Here is a 13,987-nt window from a genome sequence, read left to right as displayed (position 1 = left end):
CGCGCGGCCTCCCCCGAGTACTGGGGGTGGCCGCGCGGCCACCCCTGACCCTTGGGGAAGGCCGCGCGGCCTCCCCTGAGTACTGGGGGTGGCCGCGCGGCCACCCCCAAGGGACGCTTGGGGGTAGCCGCGCGGCCTCCCCCGAGTACTGGGGGTGGCCGCGCGGCCACCCCTAACCCTTGGGGAAGGCCGCGCGGCCTCCCCTGAGTACTGGGGGTGGCCGCGCGGCCACCCCTGACCCTTGGGGGAGGCTGCGCGGCCTCCCCCGAGTACTGGGGGTGGCCGCGCGGCCTCCCCCGAGTACTGGGGGTGGCCGCGCGGCCTCCCCCGAGTACTGGGGGTGGCCGCGCGGCCACCCCTGACCCTTGGGGGAGGCCGCGCGGCCTCCCCCGAGTACTGGGGGTGGCCGCACGGCCACCCCCGACCCTTGGGGGTGGCCGCGCGGCCTCCCCCGACCACTGGGGGTGGCCGCGCGGCCACCCCCAACCTCCTCTGGGGGTGGCGCGCGGACACCCCCATTGCCTGGGGGTGGCCGGGCCACCCCCAAAGGGGTGGCTGCCAACCGGCAGCCACCCTTGGTTCTTTTTTTTTTTTTTTTTTTTTTTAATTTTTAATTTTGATTTCAATTATTTTTTTTAAAAAAAATTATTTATTTTTTTTAATTAAATAATCAATAAATAATAAATTATTATTATTTAAATTATTATTTCACACAACTTTTCAAAATACCAATTATTATACACAACTTTTTAAACTATCAATCATTTCTTACCATTAAAATATAATATTTTTCAATCTCAAAATTCAACATCCAAACACAATTTCTTACCTCGATATTTGTAAATAGAATTAGAATTGAATTCTAATTCTCAAAATTCAATACCCAAACGCACCATAAGCATTGGTAGTTTAAGGGGCCATCTGAAAAAAAGGTGGTAGTTTGAGGGCTAAAATGTATTTAACTCAATATTTTATTTCTATTTTAGATTGTGTTTATTATACATTTTTTTTTGTATGGTAAATATATAAAACATTAAAATAAAAAAATACCGACACTCCCAAAATAAATTTCTGGCACCGTCCTTGCATAACACGACGTTCTGCCTTTTTATTTTATTTTTTTCCTCAAAAGTTTGTAAGAAAAAGAAGAGAAAAGAGACATGTAGGCATGTCATGTAGGACTCATCAGTAGGAGTGAAAGGACAAACGGCCCAGATGTTTTATGATTTATCAAACCGACACCGTAAAGGTTTACGCCTACGCGTAATATGGGGTCGTAAATTTGCAAGTAAGAAGTAACGCACCAAACGTAGATTCATCAACCAAAATCTCTGAGTTTTTCATTTGATTAGTCAGTCACATGACGTGTCCTCCCCACAAATATATATCATTCTCAGATCTACCAAAATTACCTACTCACAAATCGAACCCCCAAAACATCCTCCAATTGAATCTTCTATCGCACGCATATTTATCCGGTCACTCACGAATTCGTCGCCTTTTTTTTGCTTCGACACCCGTACATAGTAATAGGGTTTGGGTTGTTTGGGGTCTGGGAAAATTTTAATGATGTGGAACTCGATTGCGAATTTGAAGGAGAACTTGAACAAGATCGCGCTCGATGTGCACGACGACAACGACGACGACGAGGACGAGCTTGAGATCTATGCCTCACGCAATGGATTCGAAGATTCTTCGGTCTCTGATCGGAGGAACTCCCACAGTTTCGCGCATTCGAAGTCGGTCTCGCGGCCCCCAGTGCCGAATGGGATCGATTCCGCGTATAATTTCGAGGTTTCGCATTGAATGTTGCATTGTTTATTCTTTCTGATAAGTGACTTTGTATTATTTATTACTTGAGAAGGTTGTTTTTGTTTGATATGCAAACGCATTTTGGCGTTGTAGGTATACGAATGCATCGAATTTAATGGCTTCGCTATTTTCATTATGCAATTCGTTGAGGAAATTATTTTTAATTTCGCTTAGTATCTAAGCAAACATTTTATTTTTTGATTTGGAGCTAGGGATGGGTGTTTTATTAGTCCTTCGCAGTTTTAATCTTTTTCAAAATTTTGTGACCTCATTTATATATATATATATAACATTATTACCGGTGAGGCTTAAGATGTTCTCGATATTTTGGTCTTAAGTGAGCTGCGAGTTTTGATAATACCGTGTTATGGGTTAGTCATATGAGTTCAGATACATATTTACTGACCAGGTACATTCTTATTTGCAATTGCACGAAGCTTAATTGTATATCAAATCAGTTGATTGTCGTATTTGTAATATTCAGTGAAGAAGTTAATAATTCGTTTCACTGGTAATATTTACGCATAATTTTACTGTTGCAGTTTCAAGAGTGGTGTCTATATTTTAAAGTTCTATATGGATGGAATTTTGTCAATTTCTTAAATTTGCTTCCAGCTAATTTAAGGTCCACAATTATAAGAAAATTTTCGTCCTGTCAACTTTTGACTTAGAATATGTTGCTCGTTGCAGCCTCTGTACTAGTTTTGGTGAGGCATCTGTGCATTGAGTATTAGATCTGGGTAGATCTCACTTTTTGCTTCCATATCCCAGTACAGGTGGTTTGGTAACAATTAGATGCATTTTTATTTTATTTTCTCAAAATGCTTCTGGAAGAAGCCACAGCAAATTTTAATTATTATATCATCCTCATATCTGCATGTTTGTGCTTTTCTTGGCTTCTGTTGTGGGTACGCTGCAGAATTTAGCTGTGAATGCAGCCACTTTATTAAGTGGAGTATTTGGTTAAAAGATATGATTTTTTTCCTATTTATTTTGTGCTTATTGCAGATTGAACGGTACAAAGCTGAAATCAAGAAACTTCAGGAATCTGAAGCAGAAATTAAAGCGTTATCAGTTAATTATGCAGCTTTGTTGAAAGAAAAAGAGGTATTCCAATGATTTGAAGACTCTCAATAGTTATCCCAATCAGCTATCAACTACAGTTTTAAAGGCCTTTCACATTTAAAAAGTTCTTCCCCCGCCTCCAATTTGACAGGATCAGATTTCTAGATTGAATAAGGATTATGGAAATTTGAAACAAAATCTGGATGGAACAAATGCAGCTCTGCATGTGTCTGGAAACGAAAGTGCCAAAGCATTAACAAATGGTGTTATTGTGCACAAGGTAGTTGTTTAATTGTCAAGTGAAGTTTATGGTGTATTTATATGAAAGTTTAATGTGCTTGTTAGAAAATGTTGAATTTGTGCTGTTAGTTTTGTACTACCTTTGTCATCTCTGGTTATTTAGTTTTCTTTCATTTCAAGTCTTAAATTAAGGGTGCTTGACAATTGGTAAATTATAGAAAGCCAGTGGTTTTATGTTTCAGAAAATGGTTATATGGCCTTCCTCCCAACCTTCCCTTTTCCTTGCTGGATATTTGATTTTTGCCCATATGAGTGGCCCTGATATTAATATTTAATAAGTTGAGGGATCTTTTGTGTCACTTAAGAGGCGCCTTTGCTCTTTCACCATTCTAGCTGAGGTGTACATGCAATGCAGAGCCCTTGACATTATGAAATGAATGGGTAGTTAGAACTTTTCCTATAGTAGCGTTGTTAACATCCTTATGATATAACCAATGCTGCCGCGAACATAAGGAGAGTTCTATATAAATCACCTATTAGTTACATTTAGGAGACATATGTAATTAATAGGTGATTATATAGAACTCTCCTTATGTTCGCATGTTCGCAGCAGCAATGGTCAGTTGATCATATTATTAGTGCATCTCAATAGGGGTCTGCATAGGTCACACGGGGGGGGGGGGGGGGGGGGGGGGGAATTTATATGCAGCCCCAACTTTCAAACTCCCACAAATTGAATTAATTGAGTTGAAAAAATTGTCGGTTTGCTTTTGGCATGATCTTTGGTGTGGGGACAAGCCTCTCAAGCTCTGTTTTCCAGCTTTGGACTCTATTGCGCGTTCTCCTGATGCTTGGGTGGTGGATAATTTGTCGTGGTTGGTGGCGTGGTTCATTGGAATGTTCTCTTTACGCGCTATGCTCAGGATTGGGAGGTGGAGATGGTGATGTCCTTCTTTGATTAGTTATACTCTACTCGGGTTCGGCATGGGGAGGTTGATAGGGTGGTGTGGAATCCTTCCAAGAGGAGGAATTTTGAAGTGAAGACTTTCTACAAAGCTTTAGTTTGTCACGAGGCGGTCTCTTTTCCTTGGAAGGGTATATGGCATGTTAAAGCTCCGAAGCGGGTGGCGTTCTTTGTTTGGACAGCGGCTTTAGGAAAGATCTTAACTCATGACAATTTACGTAGGCGTGGTATTGTGGTGGTTGAGTGGTGTGTTATGTGTAAAAAGCATGGGGAGTCCGTTGATTACCTTCTTCTTCATTGTGATGTGGCACGGGTTGTTTGGAGTTTTTTTTATAGCTTGTTTGGGGTGGAGTGGGTTATGCCTAGTAGTGTTGTGGATTTATTGAGGGGTTGGGACACTTTGCTGGGTCGTGATCCTGTTTTTCGTATATGGAAGCAAGTTCCTTTATTTGTTTTGTGGGGCTTGTGGCGTGAGAGAAATTCTAGGCTTTTTGAGGATGTGGAGTTTTCAGTTGGGGCTATTTGTAGAAAGGTGCTTAATTTGTTATATCTTTGGGTGTCGGCGCATAGCCCGGGTAGTTTGTTGTTCGCTGACTTTTTACTTTCTTGTTCTTTACTTTCTTTTGTTTAGGGGCACTTTTGTATACTTTCTGTGCACTAGGGTTGCGCCCCTCTGTGCTTTTTAATGAATTCTTACTTATCAAAAAAAAATTGTCGGTGTCGGTAAGTTTTGCATTGGAAAAATGTTCCTCGCGTTCAAAACATCAATTTGGTTTCCCTTTTCCCCAAATTTTATTATTAGCAAAACAACCAAAAACCAAAATTGATAGATTGAGAGATCGATACGCACAGAGGAAATGAAAACATGCTTCAACTAAGAACCTGCAGACATGTTCTAAAGAATTAAAACTCCAAGCAAAGATGTGAAGGTACTGCTGCAGGTGAGTGGAGGTACTGCTGCAGGTGAGTGGAGTTAGGGTCCTACTTTGGTGCAGTTGATTAGAAAGGTGAGATATTAGGGCTGAGGGTTTGAATTGGCGGAGCCTGGGGGGTGTTGGGGGTTGAGGGTTTGGCTTTCTGGTTTAATTTAAAAGATTTGGGAGAGATCAGACTCTTGCATGGGGGTCATGGAGAAAATGTAACAAGATGATTCGAGTTTCTCATCCGAAAATTTAGGGTTAGAGGAAGCAGGTTTCAGAGATTAAGAGGGTTGAAAATGTGGAGAGGGAATAAATAACTTGACAAATATGGATTATATTTAGTTAAATTTATGTGTATATATACTAGGGTCAGTCTGGGCAATTATTAGTTTGGAAAATGAAGAACGAACATCAAACCGATTCTTTTGGTTAAATTTAACCGAACCAATCACTACCCTCAGAAAAACCAACAGAATCCTGTTGGATTGGATCGGACCTGGTGAGTTGATGCACACCCCAACTCCTCATAAATTATTGGTTTGAAAAATGAAGAACTCAACACCAAACCGATTTGCCGGGTTAAAATTTAACTGAACCCAACTGCTGCCCTCAGAAAAACAAACCAAATTGTGTCCGATTGGATCAGACTGGGCAGGTTGAGTGGGTCAATGCACACCCACCTCAGAAATGTAGAGTGTGCTATCCAACAAAAGAAGAGTTTATTTGGACAGTCAGACCGTTTACTGATATCTGTTTCTTGATGAAAATGATTCTAGAACCTGATTCTTCCTTAAAGATAATATATATTTTTTTTAACACAGTACCTTCTTCTATTTCATTCCTGAGAAAACATCCCCAAAGGGGTACATAACCAGGAAAAAAAAAACGATACAATCACAGCAGCACAAGATACCAACACATCGCCCAAAGGCGAGAAAGCAGAGCCCGTAGGCCATCGCAGTGAACATAGATAATGAATCTCTACCCACAAAACCAGGAACACCTGATTTGAAGCAGCTACCAAAACAGTAGACTGTGAATACAAAGGAGGAATATACAACAAAAAAACACAAACAGCAGCCCAGAATACAAACACCGGCAAGAAACGACTGCCGGAGACGGCGCGTGTAAAACACGTGCCTTCTCCGGGAACCTCCCTAGCAACAGACGACCTTCACAAGCTGAGATCGGCACATATTGTGATATAATGTTATGGAATTTTATCAGTTTTAGCCTTATTATTGTTTATATATAAATATATATTTGTTTTTTAACATAATTGTGCTTCCACTTTGCTAGAAGTATCACATTTTGTTTCTTAATCTAAAAAAGAAAATTGAAGATGTGGTATTGGGTATTGGCTGAGTTGTTTTGGAATTTGTGCAGGGAAGTACGGATCAATCAGCCAACCGACAGCATAAGTTCACACCTCCAGTGAAAAACCGTTATGCTGGAAACCAGAAACACAATGGTGTGGTCTCTAAACAGGATGCAATAAGCAATGGAGTCACACATGCTGTTCAATCTGATGTCGTTGGAAGTAAGATGGAAGCAAAACATTCAAATTTGTTTGGAAAGGAGAAGGTAATGGCACCTTTTATTCTCAAAAACTCATATTCTCTGGGCAAGTTTGAGAAACTTCATTGTTAATATGCCTGGTCTATTATGAAGTTTCTATGCCTGGTCTATTCTGTACTTTTGGTTGGATCTTGATGCTACAATTGTAAAAAAAAAATTGTCTATTTTTTTTTTGCCGCGGGGGGGGATGAAATGAAGACTTCCTATTCCTTTACATGTTTTCGAATGAAACAAATTTTGATTTGATTTGTGTTCTGCTGCATTTCATCACAATGCAAATATTTTTTTTTTTCAATTTTGTATATATTTTTTTTTTTCGTAATGATGAATGAACTTGACAACAGAGATATGAATGCCTTCTAGGAGCTTGCAGATTTGTTAGAAGAGAAAAATAGGTACCCTGCAGCAGTGCAAGTTACTCCTGAGATAAAACAATTGAGGATCGAACTTGAAAAAGAGCGTGATAAGTTGGCGATTATTCAGTCAAAACTACTAGGTACATTTCTGCTGTCTGAAGGTCCAGAAATGATTCTCAACAATTTGTTGTTTTGAGATCTCTTATTTTCTTTTTCCATCTTCAGAGGAACAGAAATTGAATGAATCTTTCCACGCGGAGCTCAAATCACTGAAATTAGACAGAGACAAAGTGAGTTTTGAAATTGTATTATTTTACTTTGTTTGATTTTCATTTATAAGGCTATACAGCATTCATCTTTTCCTGCACAGTCATATGTTCAGTAGTTTTTAATAAAATATAAGCTAATTAATTTTCTAACTCTTGGTGAAAAGGAAAAATTGTGTACATTACTCCGTTTGAAGTTACTAATAGAGTCTCATCATTTTGGTGTTGCTTTAGAGAGTGAGCATAGTCTTTCTTGATTGAACAAATATATTGGGAAGTGCCAATGGTGTGTGATGAGGATCTGGCATTGGATTAATAGAACTTCCTAGTTGACAACTTATTGATTGCTGTTTCAGATTCATAAAAAATAATAATTTATTCATAAAAAAATTGCTATTTCAGAAAAGACATGGATAAACTTAGAGATTTATTAACCTTACGTGCACATGTTGTTATATTGAATTTCTATATTATGATTCCTTTTACAATTTTTTTTTCTGGATATTTTTTATATTGAAGGAATTTTTCTTTTTCGTCCACTCATGTCCTCCTCTAGTATACTCATGCATCACTAACACATAAATTGGAAAATAGGATTTTTTTTTTCTTTTTCTTTTTAATTTCAAAGCACCTAGCAGTTTTAAAGTTTTGGAATGATTTTGTCTCTCATGTCTTGAACAATGATGCATATTTGAGCATTTCTCATTTCTCATTCCTTGTATTTTATGTTTTCTTCCTGTTTCTGGCATCTGAGTTGGTATGGCATGTCATCTTCTGTGTTGGCAGACCTCCAAGGAACTGAGCAAAGTATGTAACGAATTGAATGAAAAAAATTTAGAAATAAAACGACTGCAAATGGAACTGAATCGACGGGAGGATGATGATGCTGGTGGCGTTTTGGATGGTTTGAAAAGAGTAATTGTGGGCCTAGAGAAGGAAAACAGTAGTCTTAAGGTTCGTAATTTGTGCATCGTTAGTTTGTGTTTCACATGAGAACTGTACCATATTTCACTAAAACCATTTTATTCTGCTATTTATGAATGTTGAGTTCTTGAATCTACTCTAATGTTATGGTATTGTATAGATGGAGAAAAATGAACTGAAGGTTGCTCTGGAAATGAGCAGGAACTCTTTAGCTGAGAAGGTCTCATCAGATGCTTCACAGACTCTGAATAATCATTCAACTGATTTGAACGAGGTATAGAAATTGTTGGGGAACACAATGCCTTACTTTTTCTGTTGTTTGTGAGGTTCACTTGTATATTAGTTCGTCAACAGTGGCTTGCCCTCCATCTTACATAACTGTTCTGGCTGTTTATGCTAGGCTCCCACTCATATTGCTGTTATGTGGCATTGCTATTATTGTTTATTTTTCTTGACAGAAGGAAGATTCATCCGGAAGTTTCCCTGGAAAGGAACAAATGGAGCTAAGTTTGCAAAATTTGGATAAAGAATTGAAGGAAACACGCCATGAGAGGGACAAAGCATTACAAGAGTTGACCCGCCTTAAGCAGCATTTGTTAGAAAAGGTCACATGTCATTAACTCTTCTATCATCTTTAGTAGAAACTACCACCAATTTGTCGACTGTGCATGACATATTAATTATAAGCAATGTGAAGTTTCTGAATTTTTCTTTCTAGTGATTTATTTTTTAATTACTTATTAAGCTTTACTATATTTTTTTAGCTTTAAAACATCTTTAAAACTGCTATCAATGTGGTTTTAATTGAGGATGGCCTGCAGTGGATCAATCTCTCTGAGTCTTTCCTCTAACATTTAATCCCTATTTTAAGATTACATATTCTTGGTTGGCCTAAATGGTGATGGGCATATGTAAAGACCATTCAGAATAATGATATGTTGATGTATCACTTGTAACAATTAGAAGAAATAACTAGTTGAGTCAATGGGTGGTCCTGTCAGTGTACTTTTTAAACCACCTTAATGTGTAACTGAAACAGCGTATAAAGTGCTGATGCATCATCTATTTTGGAGATACAGTGACCTACCTTGTTTCTTTCATTCTAGATTTATGCCACTTTGATATTTGATTTTTCATCCCCAAGCTTCCTATTTTTTAACCCATACTGCATTATGGTTCCCCTTAGACGGACAGAACTAGGATTTCTTATTGGGAGTGGCCAAAGCATGAAAGAGGGGCTAAGTCTAATTTTGATAGGGTCAAGCCTAATTTTTAGGCGGAAAAAAAATATATTTTTAACTATATATAAACATTTTAAGGAATTTTTTTTAACTATAAATATTTAATTATATATATATAAACCTGGGGGAGGGGAGAAGGGAGGGGGGCCATGGCCCCCCGACCCCCTACTAGTTCTGTCCCTTAGATATCTGTGTGAATGAAAATGTTTCTAATTTGCCTTCATAGACACTATGAGTTTCCCTGGTCAGGATGCTTAACTTTTACTTTTTTGGCTGCATCAATTTCACTTTGTATTACTTGTGCTAGGTTCTAGGTGGATGTAGCATCCTCTACATCTCAACATATTTTATTTTCAAACTCTCCACAGTTAAAACTGAATATAGTTTTCTTGCTTCAATAATATAGGAATCGGAAGAGTCTGAAAAAATGGATGAAGACAGCAAAATCATTGAACAACTACGAGAAAATAATGAATATCAAAGGGCTCAAATATTACATTTGGAGAAAGCTCTGAAGCTGGCCATTGCAAATCAGGAGGAAATTAAGACAAGCAACAACAATGAAATTCTGAAGTCGAAGGAAATTATTGACGACTTGAATAGAAAACTTGCCAACTGTATGACCACAATTGATGCCAAAAATGTTGAGCTTCTTAATCTTCAAACTGCTCTTGGTCAGTACTATGCTGAAATTGAAGCCAAGGTAAACAAATGAATACTGCATTCATTAATTGTTTTTCACTCATTAGAAAGCCACAGGGACGTGTTGGTGAGAGCCATGCGATCTCTGGGATATGGTTTTTATGCCAGTTTGATTATTCTGTATAGGAACATTTGGAAGGAGATTTGGCGCAGGCAAGAGAAGTGTCAGCTAAACTTTCTAAGCTGTTGGAAGTACGAATCTCTCCCTTGCAACGTTACTTATGATTTTGTTTCGTGAACTCTTTATTTTTAGATTTTTAAGCAAGTTGAAGTGCATTCACATCTGGATGCCACATAATGAGGTTGTACGAATCGTATATTTCTTCTGTTGAATGGGTTTTCTAAACACACTCTGTGGCAACTGCGTGGTGGCTTGAAGAGGATAGCCTTGGATTTTTGACACCATACATGGGGGCTTAGTTAAAAAAGAATTATGAGCGTGCGAAAGGGTTACAGGAAATAACCTGATTAACTAATTGGCAAAGTGTGTTCTACCCTTTTGCTCCAGTCCTTAGTATAGGAATTCACTCCTAATGCAGCTAGCTCCTAACTTGTAGTATACCATTAGTTAAATATGGTAAGTGAATTATGATAATTCAGTCAAGAATTTTCTTGAGGATGCCACTTATGTGAAACTTTTAAGTTAGAGAGGACTTTTACAGGTATCTATAGGCCTGATTTTTTTTTTCATGCCATTAACGTCACTACTCTTGGCCTTAGGTGTGCTTTTTCTATGTCATCTCCAGGATGCTGATCAAAGGGAAGAGGTATCAAAGGGGGAGAAGGAGGAAATTTTGGCCAAACTCTCCCAAGCTGAAAAGACACTAGCAGAATGGAAAATCCGAGTAAATAAGCTTGAGGAAGACAATGCAAAACTACGGCGTGCTGTTGAGCAGAGTATGACAAGGCTTAATAGGATGTCAGTGGATTCAGATTATCTTGTTGACAGGTTAGCCAGATTTAATTTTCAGATATGACATTGGTTATGTTTTACTATTTGGGGTGTCCCAATATTTCTTGTTGCTAACAAAATCTGAGGATAGCTTGTCAAGTTTTGGGAAAAAAAACCTCTTTCAACTAATGGCTTTTCTTTTGATTGGTCATCATTGTGTTATTGTAGATAAATTTTGGTTGTGTTCATAATTGGCATATCATCTTCACAATAATATATGACTGGTAATGTTGGCAGGCGCATTGTGATCAAGTTACTGGTGACCTACTTCAGGAGAAACCACAGCAAAGAGGTATGTATATTCATCTTAAGGTTTTAATTGCTTCAGGATGCCTCTGTTGTACATGTGCCAAATTGCTCATGCCTCGTTTAGGTGGCTGACTTGAATCTGGATATAACCAAGGCCTTTGCCTGATTTATCTAGTTCTCATTTCTGATGGTTTGGATTTCTAAGTTGATATATTGTGGGCATTATTATTACAAAAGAAATGAACTTGTTGAGGAATAGTTTGATACAAAGGCTGTCTTCCCATGGAAGGAAGGAAAGCAAAGGGGAAAAGAAATATAAAAGAACTATAAAAGAAATATGAAGAACTACTGATGGGAGAAAATACATCAACTAGACTGAGATCCCACACCGTCAGAAGAATTGGGTTCATTTGGCAAAACTTTTTAGAGTACTTTTTGCTTTTTGGTTGTGATATGACATAAATGTGAAAGTAATTTGGAGTGTTTTGTGTTTTGAGTTGGTTCTTAATGCTTTTTCTTTTTAGCGAAAAAAGAAGAAGCAAAAAGCTACCTGAAAAGCGTTGCCAAACAAGCCCAATGGGCTGATGTGGCAACTCTTCAACCATGTAAGTAATTTTGAATGCATAAATTCTACCACCCCAACACCAGTCTCATGTGTTGACTGTCATTGAAGATAGATAATTGCTTACAGTTCTTCCATCCTGGTTGAAGTAGTTGTCCTCCTAGTATTTTTCATCAACTAGACTTAACAAAACAAAAAATAAAACTTTTCATCTCACTAGCTCATGCTGTTTATTATGGGTGGGCAGGTTCTGGATCTTATGGTTCGCATGCTGGGGTTCTCTGATGAAGACAAACAGAGGATAGGTGTTGCTCAACAAGGTGCAGGCAAAGGTGTTGTCCGTGGAGTACTAGGGCTACCCGGCCGCCTAGTTGGTGGAATCTTGGGAGGTGGTTCAACGGAATCACCTGCAAATGCGGCATCTGAAAACCATGTAATCTTTTTATCTAAATTTTTAGTATCTGATATCTATAAAATTGCATTTTGCTTGATCGTAGTCTTTTTGGTCCACTATTTGCATGTTGTGGTGCATTAACGCATGCTTCGGACCAGATGTGGTTTTGTTTGGGTTTTCCAAAAGACCTTTAAAATACATATAAAAGAAAAAATACAGACCTGAAAAATGCCCTATTCTGAAAATTGAGGCTGATCGAATTGTTTTTAACGTTTCTATTACCAAGCATGCACGTGTGAATTTTGTTCCACTAAGCAAGGGCAATACTTGACTTTAAAGCATATGTTTCTCTGCCAGTCCTTTGCAGATCTGTGGGTTGATTTTCTTCTCAAGGAAACTGAAGAAAGAGAGAGAAGGGAATTGGCAGATAATGGCGGTAGATCTAAGGAAGATTCACATGGAATAGGTTCAAATGCTGCAGTTAATGGCCCACCCGTGGCCAACCAGACAACAAACTCTGCTGGTACTGCATCAAGTTTCTCAAGATCAAATTTATCACCGGGCCAGAACCCTAGCCAGTTTCCCTCTCATGGAAATTTTCGGCATTCTGAACATTTTGATTCTGAGTTCTCAACGGTTCCTCTCACATCGTCAGATAACACTCAACAGATCTCAAGACTGCTTCCAAAGTACTGAAAATATGTTGGATTATGTAATTAATCAAAGGTATAGATTTCTATTTCTTGATGTTGTATGCAATCTTTTTCAATTAATTCTTTTACACTCAAATAAAACGAGTTTCTTGGTTTGGCTGCTTGCACTTGCGATTTTCAGATCCCAATATTCAATTTTTTGTATTTAACTCTGGAGATGACCCAACCAGCCACCCCTACGGGGGAAAAGGGATTATCTCCATTTTGCTTGAAATGGAAAGAAGCTATTTCATACTCCGCATATTATTTTGTTGCATTTAACAATGGACATCTTGTTATATTATTTAAAAAATTTAAGTAATGTAAGATCATTATATAAATTGTTAGTTAATTTTTTTTTTTTTATTGTCGCAATGTAATTGGTATTGACGTGGCATATTAACAGATTATGTCAAATTTTTTTTATGAGTGTTTAGTTACTTTTTAATCACGCGGAGCTATTTGTCAAAGGATAACAAAATGAGTTGGAGCAGTTAAAAATTTATATTATTTATCAAAACCTTGAACCATGTGCACCAATTTAACATTGGATTTACCTCGAAGGGCCACGGGGATAGTTCGGCCACTCTTAGGGGTAAAAGTGAAAAAAAGAAAAGAAAAGAAAAAGAAAATAGATTTTAGCCCTTGGGGTGGCCGAACCACCTCCAAGGGTTATGGGGGTGGTTCGGCTACCTCCAAAACTAGCCTTGGGGGTGGCTCCCTTGGCCAAAATGTGGGTGGCCAGTCACACCTAGATTTTTTTTTAGTTAGTCGTTAAAATAAAATAAAATATATATATATAGTAGCCACGTCAGCACTGACATAACTCTAGGAACAAGTGTCGTACATGTAAGCCAGCACGTGTAGGATGACATGGTAAGACGTTAGTTTTGGATGGAAAAATTAATGGAGATACCATTTCTTTCTTTTCCCATAGCACAGGTATCTCTTATGATAAAAATGAAAATTCGGGGGGGCAAAAAATAAAGTTTGCAAACCACATGAGACAATTAGGTATTCTACCCTCTTATGATAAAAATGAAAATTCAATGGGTAAAAAATAAAGTTTG

The 13,987-nt window shown here is 38.3% G+C and overlaps 1 protein-coding gene across 2 annotated transcripts; it reads left to right on the top strand.

Annotated features, from left to right (window-relative positions):
• The first annotated feature begins 1,326 nt into the window (after positions 1-1,326).
• On the top strand, positions 1,327-13,033 carry LOC133863687 (golgin candidate 3). 2 transcript variants are annotated; one of them, XM_062299735.1, is made up of 15 exons: positions 1,327-1,794; positions 2,821-2,919; positions 3,029-3,157; positions 6,388-6,585; positions 6,943-7,075; positions 7,161-7,225; positions 7,988-8,155; positions 8,286-8,399; positions 8,587-8,730; positions 9,773-10,069; positions 10,195-10,260; positions 10,815-11,017; positions 11,258-11,312; positions 12,079-12,264; positions 12,583-13,033. In XM_062299735.1, the coding sequence occupies exons 1-15, from the start codon at positions 1,567-1,569 to the stop codon at positions 12,919-12,921; spliced, it is 2,424 nt and encodes an 807-aa protein (XP_062155719.1). In that variant the 5' UTR covers positions 1,327-1,566; the 3' UTR covers positions 12,922-13,033. The 2 variants fall into 2 exon arrangements, with proteins under 2 accessions (XP_062155719.1, XP_062155718.1); XM_062299734.1 differs by having other exon boundaries at positions 1,328-1,794; positions 8,584-8,730.
• The last annotated feature ends 954 nt before the right edge of the window (positions 13,034-13,987 follow it).

This window comes from Alnus glutinosa, chromosome 3 (genome assembly GCF_958979055.1).
Source record: "Alnus glutinosa chromosome 3, dhAlnGlut1.1, whole genome shotgun sequence".
Lineage (NCBI taxonomy): Eukaryota > Viridiplantae > Streptophyta > Magnoliopsida > Fagales > Betulaceae > Alnus > Alnus glutinosa.
Note: the sequence above shows the minus strand (reverse complement) of the source record. Positions and strands in the feature narration are given on the sequence as shown.